Source organism: Xenopus laevis, chromosome 6L (genome assembly GCF_017654675.1).
Source record: "Xenopus laevis strain J_2021 chromosome 6L, Xenopus_laevis_v10.1, whole genome shotgun sequence".
NCBI lineage: Eukaryota > Metazoa > Chordata > Amphibia > Anura > Pipidae > Xenopus > Xenopus laevis.
The window spans coordinates 63,533,170-63,545,038 of NC_054381.1; the positions used below are offsets into that span (position 1 = coordinate 63,533,170).

Below are 11,869 nucleotides of genomic sequence, written 5' to 3' on the forward strand. Positions count from 1 at the left end.
ACAGATATACCATGACCTGGATGAATGAAAATCTTCACAAACAAACTCAATGTATGGGATAGAAAGTCATACAATGCAACTACAATATGTCTAATTTCTCTTGCGCCTTTCACATAGGGGCAGATTTAACAATATTTGGAGAGTGTTCATTTCTCCGATTCGGGTTCTATAGAGCAAACAATTGTATTTTTCTCTAAGTATCTTAATCCACCATTTTTCATAATTGGTCAATTGCCCAAACCATAAAATCCATGAAAACAAAAGTACGCCAAATAAAAGATGTCAAGGTCATGTCGAAATCAGTGGAAGCTGCCCTTCTTGTCTTGCAGAAATCTGTCTATCGTTCATGGTTTTAGAGGTTTTCAGAGATCTGTTTGTTCGTTGTCATACAAAGGTTCATTTGTTTTTAAAAAAAGGTTTTTGGCTTTTTTTTTGATTGCTCAGGCGCTATTTTTGTTCATGCTTTTATAATTATATATTTTATATAACTTTTTTGGCATTCATGGTTTTAGAAAACTGTGATCTCAACAAGCTCGAATACCACAAAATTCGGCATTTAATAAATGACCCTTTTAGCCCTATCAAGCAGACTGAGAATAACCAAGCCATATATGTACAACAAAGGTAGCTGCTAAGTATTGTTTGCTCCTTATAGTTTATTAAAGGACGTTTACTCTGTTTGCTTTAAAGCACACTCCCAATTTCAGAAGCTTCCCTTTCTGTTTCACAAAGAAGAAGGCATCTATATTATCCTGTCGCATTTATCCTTGCTTCCTTAAGGGTGGGAAAAAGCCATGTTTGTATTGTTGGAATTGAGAAAGGAACTTATTTTGCGTTTTTATTCGGAAAGTAATGAGTGAACAGCATTTGTAATTACCATGGTAAGAGCCAGTGTAGAATAATAAATGCATTTTATTGTCACTACATGGTAAAGTCAATGATATGGTTTTCGGTTAAAACTGGTGATGTGGGTGTGATTTGCAAAAGGATAATTTGGTTTCTGATAATTTAATTCTAACACAAATGTTTCTGTGCACAAAAATCAAACGTGTATGTTTTTTTTGTTTTGTTTTGTAAAGAAGAGGAATCTTTTAGCAGGCAGGCTGAAAAGAATAGTTTATTACTAAAACAGAAAAGAAGAATTAACTTTCTTCATTAATTCATTGTTCAGTACATGAGATGGAATCTAGAGAGGCTGCCCTGCAGTACCTGAGATAGAAACAATTATTACCTCCAGATACAGATATGCTGGCATTAATATATATATATATATATATATCTGTGAACCTTATGGCCAGCAGACTGGAAGATAGGTTCTTCCCGTAGTTCTTCTTGGATCACTGTAATTATGGATCATATTGTCACAACTTGATCACAGCTTGATTTATAATGTGGATGAATATGGATGAAGTTTTGGCCACTCAGTGGACCTCGCTAGTTCGATAGGAGATCCTAGCAGGTAGAGGTAACATGTACATTTTAGCTTTGTTGTGTTCCACTTCTGCTCAGCAAACCCAGAATTCACCAGAAATGCCTTTTAAGTTAACTTCTTCATTTGCGGTATTCCCTGAAGTTGCAAATATATTAATATCACAACCATTGGGTCTAGTCCAGATATTATGAAACAGCTTTTCTGTTTTAATCTACCTCCTCACCACTGGGATTCAAATGCAGTAAAAAGCTGGGATTGCCATATAAATGGTTCTATAGTATATATCACTTTTATTTGGAATATATATAAATAATACTGCACTGATAGCTATGTGAAATACCAGCAGACGGTGCAGGTGAAGTTCTGAGGTCTGCGTTTGGCTGGCAGATACCTGGGTCGTTTATGTGAAGCCCTGTGATAATATCCTGAAACGATAATGGATAATGTCCCTCAGCACAGTGTTGTCTGCGCATTTTTATTTCACTATCTCATTCTCCTCCCTGATTTGGCCGCTTAGGGACAGGCAGGTAATGGAGACGAAATTGAAAGGGAAAATACATGGGAAAATGTAAATGAAAAGAAGTTATTATAACAGTTATAATGAAGTGCCTTTCATTTAAATATAAGAATGTAACGCTGAAATGAACTTGTGATCCTGAAATGCATTTTTAATGAGTTCCTTTTTTATTTTTGCTGCTTCAGTAGCATATTCTAAAGACCCTTTGAAAAAAAAATCCACAAAAAAAAAAAACACATAGCAAATGCCACAACATACAAAATTGGATATTGGTTTATTCCAAAACTGCTGATCAGGAAGAGTGGCTCTTCAACACAAAAATGTTGCAGTCACTTTATTTAAATTAGGCTGAATTTGCATTGTGATGTGCCATTCTGATTTAGAAAAAAAATTAGATTTTCAGATCAAATTGACCCAGCCAGTGAAGCGTTAAGAAACTGGCAGGTCTAGTCTAAAAGCCTCATGTTATATCAGACCTGCAGCAGCTGGAAATCATACATTGCTAGCAAGAAAACAACTTTCTTTCTGAATTTTTTTCTCTTGCTCTTATGTTGTGTGCTATGTTATATTTTTGTTCTTGCATTCTTCTGCATGTATATATTTGTATAGACATTTATGTATGTATTAACTCACACCATTTTTTCCCCTTTTTTGCTCATGTTTCCTTTGCTAGGCGAACGCCCGTTCCAGTGTAACCAGTGTGGTGCCTCCTTTACCCAGAAGGGCAACCTCCTTCGTCATATCAAATTACACTCTGGTGAAAAGCCCTTTAAATGTCACATGTGCAACTATGCATGCAGGCGCAGAGATGCACTCACTGGTCACCTCAGGACACATTCTGGTGGGTCTTTTATGACTACTGAAATTGTAATTAGTTATATTATTCAAAATCACTTTATAAATGACAAAAATACATTTTTGCATACATATTGAAAAAAAAGTAAACAGAAACTTAGAGTAAGGCATCAGCCAATTGAGCCAAGTGGCAATAAATGAAAAAGTTTCCATCAGATCAAAAAAAATTACTTCTTAGAGAAAAAAATGTAATATGAATCTGCTTTTAAAATTTTACCAGACTGATAAAATCCTCGTCCCAATTCATGCAGAGTCTGGTAGAATGTTTTGTCTATACACATGGTAGTAGCCATCTCATTTGAAAAATCCGCCCAACATAGACAATATATATGGTGACTATAAGACTTAAGGTTAAAGAGACAAGTAAGCAGAGGTTTATACATCTCAGGGTTTTCACATAAATGTATTAATTGTTTTGTATGCTATTATTTTCAGCAATTTTGGAGGGATCCATAACACAGATAATTTTTAATTCTTCATCTTGCAGTACCCCCTTCAACACCCATTTATATTTAGAATATGCTGGTTGCCTATCTTTATTCATTACCGTGTGTTGGTCAGCATGTTCTTGCCATGAAGAATAAAAAATATGTTTTGATGGCCACACCTCCCAATCCCGATATGTGGTCATATGACTTCATCATTAGACACACAGATTCATATATGTACATTTAGTGCCCTGTACAGAAAACAGAGAATTATTAAAATAAATGTTTAAAAATGTGACCTAAAATGTTTTATGTTGTGTTCATAAATATTTTCATACAAGCACTAATTAATATATTTGCTTTAACAGTAGGCAAACCTCACAAGTGTGGATACTGTGGTCGTAGCTATAAGCAACGGAGCTCCTTAGAAGAGCATAAAGAGAGATGTCACAACTACCTACAAAGTATGGGCTTGCAGAGCCATCTTTATGCTGGTAAGTTATTTAAATTTAAATTCCTCTTTATAAAACAGAGGCCACAATTCAAAACAAAGTAGGCTTGGGTGTAAAATTTTCATTTTTTCAACAATGTTAGGAAGAGTGGTTTCTCCAACAAGGAATACACTTTGAATAATAAACAGGAGACTGTGTTCACTGTAAAAAATACTTTTAGTATGGTATAGACAGTGGTATTCTAAGAAGGTTTGAATTGTGTCATTAATTTGTTGTGGTTTTTCAATGTATACAGTTTGGTGTTCATTTGTAAGGCTTAGCCAAACTCGGTAGCAGTTGGAAAACCAGAATAGAATTTCAATAATAGAGGGTACGAAAAAAAAAAAAACAATTTGAGGCTAAAACCATTAAAAAATAGAAGACTAATTGAAAAGTTTAGATGTTTATAACATAGTACAAGTTTATGCAAAGGTCCACTTTCCCTTTAATGATGTGTGCCAGATAAAGCTAAAATTATAGCTGTATTATTTTTGCAATGTGCTTAACCCCTTCAATCATAAAGTGTTCAATCCACCCTCGTTTCAATATGGCACGAGAGGGTGTTTCACAGATATGCCTACATATATGTTTTCATGTAACATTCAGCATGTCTGTGGCTGCTATTATACATGAAAGTGTTTGTATAAACTGGCATTAAAAAGATTGCCTCTTACTGCTTGGTGAACCAGGCCAGGTAGGAATGAGTTGGGTATAAGAAGAGATTTCAGAACATAACATTAGGTGCCATTTCATGTTTGCTGTCTTTATTGTAGTAAAAGAAGAGAGCAATCAAAATGATATGGCAGAAGACCTGTCCAAGATTGGGTCAGAGAGATCACTTGTGCTCGACAGACTTGCAAGTAACGTTGCCAAACGTAAGAGCTGTATGCCTCAGAAATTTGTTGGTAAGAGTTTGCAGCCTCCTAACACATCTTGCTGGAATCATTTGGCATGCTTACTAAAAAGCCCTAAATAACCAACTATAACTTTTTTTTTTCTTTTACTGCCTGATAATTTATGCAGGAAATGCATTTATCATGATTGCTATGTTAAATATGAAGATACTAAAAATCATAAATCACTAGAACACTCGCTTCTGCATAATCTCAGCAATCTCTTTCACTTGATAAAGTCGAATGATCTGCTCTGCAAGTTTTTCCAACACTTTGCTATTTTTATGCACAACACTCAGAAGACTGTTATTATCAGCATTACTAGTTATGACTATTATATCAGCACTGTTCTTTGAACTTCACAGATGAGCATCTCCAGCCCAGTGCTCATATAGGCAGATGACTGGTTAGCCTGTCTACACAGGTGGAAGAGATGCTCATGTGTTAAATATAAGCACAAATATCTTAAGATCCCTCAGATGAAGAGATTTACCAACAGCAAATCTTGCTTTTACAGCTGCCAATTATCAAAAAACTATCACTACTGGTTCTGTATATACCAGGACCCTTTTATAAAGTTGTGTACATCCACAGCCATACATATGTATGAGCTAATTTCACAGAAGCCTATATTTGGCCTCACAAAAGTCAAAGGCTACATGGAAAGGGTTAATATGCACACAAAGAAAACACTTCTCTAAAGAATGCATTATACAGGGATGTATGTTGCATATTATAGTAGATATGTTGTAAAAAGCCTTCTAGGATTCATAGTAGGAATGAATTTAGGTTTTCAAACTTATATGGTATCAGCAAATCTTTATGAACCTTAAAACAAAATCACACTAGCTGATGGGGATTCTAATGAACTGTGTCAATACAAGCAATGGGTCTGGCGCTATCCTTGTAACTGTGGGATTTCCATGCATAGTTCACATAAGAGCTAGGTACATTTAAATAGTATGTACTTATGCATCTATCAGTATATACAGGTATATTTCAGATCATGCATAAGAACCAGAAGGGAAAGTATCCTTCATACCAAAGAGATAATATTGCCACATCTCATATTTTTGCACAGTTCTGGTTCATATTTTTATTGCTTTAACCACATAAATGTGCCATTTCTTCTAGCACACATGAACTGTTTCCTCCCTTATCTGTCTATACTAATCTTATTGTCGCTAAGCTTTGGAAAAAAATTGTTCAAAAAGTCACATAAAAAAAGACAATAACAAAAGTCATATATATATCAAATATGTGAGAATGTGTAACAGATGTGTTTTTCCAACACAGTTTTAATCCTTAGTACAACCTTATATATCAGGGAAGCACAAATTAAAAATGGAAATGCAGCAATAAGAAGGCTCACTCTGAAAACCCCTGGGTGCATGCGCTTCCACACTCACTCCTTTAGAGACCTAACACAGGCCATTCTACATCCAAACTTCATTTTACAGGGCTGGCAACTATTCATACAATGCCCCACGTAGTGTAAAGAATGACAGATTGCAACCTTTTTTACGCTATGCACACTGCATTGGACATTAGGAATGCGTCCTAACACCAAGACGAGAATAAAACCACATAGGCACCTGTAGTTTTTATAAAATGTAAATTCTGTAAGTGGAGAATAATGATGCAGTCATCAATGCGAGTATACAATTAGTACTTGCACCTTGTACAGAACAGCTGCCTTGTTGTGCTGGTTGTGTACTTAAAGGAACAGTAACACCAAAAACTGAAAGTGTTTTAAAATAATGAAAATATCATGTAGTGTTGCCCTGCACTGGTAAAACGAATGTGTTTGCTTCAGAAACACTACTATAGTTCATATAAACAAGCTGCTGAATTGAAAAACGGCTAAATGGCACAGGATAGATAATGGATAACAGATAACATTATGTTCTACAGAGCTTATCTGCTGTCTGCTGTGTAACTTGAGCCTTTTCTCCTTTGAATGGCTGCCTCCGTGGCTACACAGCAGCTTATTTATATAAACAATAGTAATGTTTCTGAAGCAAACACGGCAGTTTTACTAGTGCAGGGCAACACTGCCTTATATTTTTATTACTTTAAAACAATTTAATTTTTTGATGTTACTGGTCCTTTAATGGCCCACCTAGCACAAAGCAGAGCCCCTGTACAGATGTTATATGAAGGGCTTCAGAGCGCCTTGCCTCCTCAGATTTTGCTTTTTTTGTTACTTTTCATCTTCTTTCATGAATGACACCCAAAGGATGAACATGCAAGGTGACACCTATGTTCCACCAATATGCCATGTCTTCTGTATGTCAGTTTGCTGCAAGTGCATGAAGTTCTACATCTGTATCTCATTAATCAAATCCTTTTTTATGCATTTTAATATTCTATTAACCTTTGCAACCACTATCTGTAACTGATTCATGTAACCAAGTTTGTTATTTGCTATTTTTCATAAATCTGTTACCATTACATTTATCATTTAATCTGCTGGTACTGCTGGTTAATATTGCCTAGGTATTCAACTATATTTTTTTACACAATAAACTAATCTGACTATCATTTAAAAAAGTGCTTTGCAACTTGCAGGCCTCAAAAATATTTTTATGGCCCTCCATTTTGCTTAAAGGTGAACTAAAGCTTAAATAAAAAAGAGGGAAGAAATGTTGTACATTATGTTTTGGGCTTTTGTACCAGTACCAAAACAACCACAGCCCTTTAGCATGGTAGGTCTGTGCCTCCAAAGATACTCCAGTCACTGAGGGGACCAACACACAATATACTGAATTTAAATAATATACATGTTAAAAAATAAAGCTGAGTGATAAATAGTAAATAATTATGGCAAATGGCAGCAGCACAATTAGCATAAGAATATAACAATCAGCCCTGTAGCATCAGTTTATATAAGATTTTTTGCTTGATGATTTGTGACAACCCCAAAGAATACCTTCTCAAACACTGCTCAAAGCATACTGAGCATGTGCATGTCTCAGACACAGAAACTTTGTTTTGCAACAACTTTAATGGACTAAACCATTACTATAGAGATGTTAAATCTTTAGGCTGGTCAATACATAAATGAATAGCTGAATTCATTTGCCTTTAGCTCTCTAAGTTAAAGGCTCAGTAGAATTATCTGTATAACGTTATTAGTAATATAATCTAGTCCTTGAACAGAAATATGAGATATAATTGGCCCAAATTGAACTGATACAATATACAGGTCGCAGTATTTTTAACCTTGCAAAAAAAAATTCTTTTAATTTTTAGTATTTTTAGTAAAAGTAAGGCACTGTAGTGGCTACCCATAAAAACTACAATTCTTGTGAAATTATAAAATATTTACCTCTTAGTAAGCTATAGATTAAGTTGATCTCTCTTTTATTTATCCATCTGAAGGTCAAAAACATATCCTCCAATGTCCATAAATTAAAACAGATTTTGTTACTATTCTTTCTATAGGTGAGAAACGATTGTCAGATATTCCCTATGATTCTAATGCCAACTATGAAAAGGAAAATGAAATGATGCAGACGCATGTTATGGACCAAGCAATCAACAATGCAATCACCTACTTGGGAGCTGAATCCTTGCGTCCATTGGTGCAGACACCACCAGGCGGCTCCGAAGGTGTACCTATCAGTTCTATGTATGCCCTGCATAAACCCCATGCAGATATCACTACTAACGCCAGCCAGTCTGCCCATGAAAGTGCAGTGGAGAATCTCTTACTGCTTTCACAGGTCAAGTCCATCTCTTCTGAAAGGGAAGTTTCTCCAAGCAACAGCTGCCAAGACTCAACAGATACTGAGAGTAATAATGAGGAACGTGGAGGCCTTATCTACCTGACCAACCATATGACCCCTCATCCTAGAAATGGACTATCAACAAAAGAGCATAGGCCATTTGAGATGATGAGGGCTTCTAGTGACAATTCACAAGATGCTTTTAAAGTGATCAGTGGTAGTGGTGAATCACTAAAAGTGCACAAGTGTGAGCATTGCCGCGTCATCTTTTTAGATCATGTAATGTACACAATTCACATGGGCTGCCATGGTTTCCGTGACCCATTTGAGTGCAACATGTGTGGTTACCAGAGCCAGGACAGATATGAGTTTTCATCACACATAACCCGTGGTGAGCATCGTTTCAATATGGGTTAGACATTTTTGTTAGTGTTTTTTTGTACACTAAATTCACTGTTTTTGCATGGATACAAATGAAGCACAAATACTTTGGAGATCAGAAAAATGTATTCTTTTTAGTCTTTTCGACTGACTTAAGAGAACTGGTTTACTGGCTATAATAGCCAAGGTTATTGTTTTCTTTAGAGGAGCATGCTTTTTTTAATTCAATTTGTAATATTTACCACCTGGTGCCACATTTTGAAGCATCATGATTTTTTAAATCATTTTTGAGAACTTCTACATATTAATGCAGGCTAGCATTTGATTAATGCCCATCTAAAATTTAGTCTGTGACACATGAACACTTTATTGACTTGGAAGAAAACCACAACAAACTAAGGCAGCCCATTTGAAATAGAATCCCATATAAACCTTAAGATCATTATTGTATACCCATATCATATGTGCAAGTTACAAAATGCATGGTGAAATGAGCCATATATATGTGTGCCAGGAGTTTTGAAATGTTTTTTGTTTTCCAATTGCAGGAATACTGGCATAATTTTTTAATCTGTTACATCTCCAAGACAGAACAAGCTGTATTTTTTTTTTTACCAGTGTCAAGTGCAAGCTGCATGCTGCCTAGATCACAGAATCCACAGAACACAGTTTACATAAATGCAAGGGAGTTCCATACTTAATGCCTTTAGCAGGTGGTAAATACATGGCTACCTAGCACTTCTGTCTTGCTGCAAGCTCCTTATTTAAAATAGGCCCAGCAATTTGTGCCCTAAAATCTTTGTATCAATAGATGGTGAGCGCAGACAAGAGTCAAACAAGTCAAAACCAGAACTAGAATTAACTTAAAACCCACAGAAAATATTAAATGTATCTGTTTTGGAAAGTTGCCTAGAATTAAATTTAGCTGCCATTTTCATTTTGTTTTTATCGACTTTCAGAAAGTCCACATCAAGAAGGTTATTGATGTACTGCTAACTATAAATGCTTTACAGCTTATATATAAATTATCACCCTCCTATGTCAAATACTTAAATTACAATTACAGTGCAGTTGATTTAAGGCAGTGCTCCCCAACCAGTAGCAAGTGAGCAACATGTTGCTCCCTAACTCATTGGATGTTGCTCCCAGTGGCCTCAAAGCAGGAGCTTATTTATGAATTCCAGGTGTACTGCCAAACAGAGCCTCAATATAGGTTGACAGTCCACATATGGGCTACTAAATGGCAAATCAAAGTCCTTATTTCATGCTAGTGTTGCTCCCTAACTCCTTTTACTTCTGAATGTTGCTCACTGGTTCTAAAGGTCGGGGATCCCTGATTAAAGGACTTGGGTTAATTTAAAAAAAAAAAAAAAAGATCAACTAATAAATTCCATTGTAACTAGTAAAAATTGAACACAACATTGGCAAGATACTAAGATGGGAGTATGACAAATTTTTACATTTACATGTTTTCACCAGGTATAATTGACCCATTGCAAAACTTTGATATGTCATTGTGTGATAATGTCACCTTTATACACAAACTGGGAAACAGGCACATCTGACCGTAGTCTTAAAGTAATTCTGCATTTCAAAATGAGGGTTTGTAATACACACAAACTGCAGTATTTGTTCCTGTAACCAAGTAACAACATGGCTGAATGCTTTGAGAGCTGCCATGTTTCTAAAGCATTCTTAGCTAAAGGTCAGTGATCACTATCTTGCTTAATACAAGTAAATTCAATTTATAGGCATAACTAATACAAGTGCAAAACATTTCTGAATCAATACCATCTATTAAACCCCCTACAAAACCATCATATCCATGAAAAGGAATACGGCTTTCACTAATTTGTCACTTTTATCTACTATTTAACAATAATATTTCTTACTCCAGTTTCAGTTTACTCTTTTGTGAATTCCCCCTAGGTCTAATAATCAGCTGCTTCCGCTACATTGTTGAGTTTGTGACTCATGAGTTCATGTCAGGGAAGCAAAGAATATGTACAGCAAGTAAACAAAAATGTTGTTTTCAATAGCAATTACATTTCCAAATAATTAAATTCTAAGCAAGAACAGTTTTTAGGTGGAGGCCCCCTTAAAAATTCTATGTACAATGATAATGAATAGAAAAACCTACCTACTTATGAAGTTTCAATCAAGCACATTAGCTTAGCTGACTTTCCGATACACATTAATAAAACATTTTTAATTTATAGTTATTTGTAAAATGTAATTGAAATTGGAATTAATGTGTGTTTATCACATATATAATTATATGTATATATACAAAATTGGTACTGAGAAGTATTTGGAGTTAATGGAATAAAATGTTAGTTTACACCAGAAAATCAAAAGAGCAAATTCACAGTGGTCTGTCTTTAGGAATTTTTATGAATAAGGCAATTTTTCCAGTTATACTTCATCTTTCTGACTCTGCATAATCATGGAGATAATAACTCCCAAAACACTTACACCATCTTCAAACTGGCATAAATTATATGTCAAATGTGAGGGGAGAAATGTACTCCAACTTCACTAAAATGGCGTTCTGGAAAATAACTCTAAAGTGTACAAAACCATCAAACTCATGAATTAAGCATTCACTCATTTGATATTCTTTTATATATAATTTCACTATAATATTTTTTACTCCAGTTTCAGTTTACTCCTCTTTTGTGAATTCCCCCTAGGTCTATTAATCAGCTGCTTCTGCTACATTGTTTTCATGAGCCAGTGTCGATAGCAATTACATTTAAAATAGTGGTTTATGCTAAGCAAGAACAGTTTTGGGTGGAGGACCCCTTGAAAATGATATGTACAATGATAATGAATAGAGAAACCACCCTACTTAGTGTATGTAGTTCAGCTTACTCAATCAAGCTAATTTGCTTAACTGCAACGGCTTGTGAAACAACAGAGCTTAGTATTCAGCGATTTCACAGCTTGGGCAGCCAAATAAAATAGATAAACATTTTATAATGTCATGTAGCCATAAACTTTAGCCAAGGAATGTAAAATAGTTTCAGCTGTATGAAGTAAAGTTGCTAATTACTCATTATTATTATTATATAGTGCCGCCTTTGTATAATCGGGGGTGATTTACAAAATTATACATACACAAGTCAATTTCTGAACCAA

General features: G+C 35.1%; 1 protein-coding gene across 7 annotated transcripts in view; it reads left to right on the top strand.

Annotated features, from left to right (window-relative positions):
- Positions 1-8,791, top strand: part of ikzf1.L (IKAROS family zinc finger 1 L homeolog) — a 56,563-nt gene extending 47,772 nt beyond the window's left edge. For 5 of the 7 annotated variants that reach the window (XM_041566113.1, XM_041566117.1, XM_041566115.1 and 2 more), the window contains 4 exons: positions 2,623-2,790; positions 3,601-3,726; positions 4,497-4,628; positions 8,064-8,791. In XM_041566113.1, coding sequence (XP_041422047.1) covers positions 2,623-2,790; positions 3,601-3,726; positions 4,497-4,628; positions 8,064-8,764 — 1,127 coding nt within the window. In that variant the 3' untranslated portion in view covers positions 8,765-8,791. The remainder of the gene's footprint in view (positions 1-2,622; positions 2,791-3,600; positions 3,727-4,496; positions 4,629-8,063) is intronic. The other 2 variants (XM_041566114.1, XM_041566116.1) reach the window with 2 other exon arrangements.
- Positions 8,792-11,869: the final 3,078 nt, after the last annotated feature.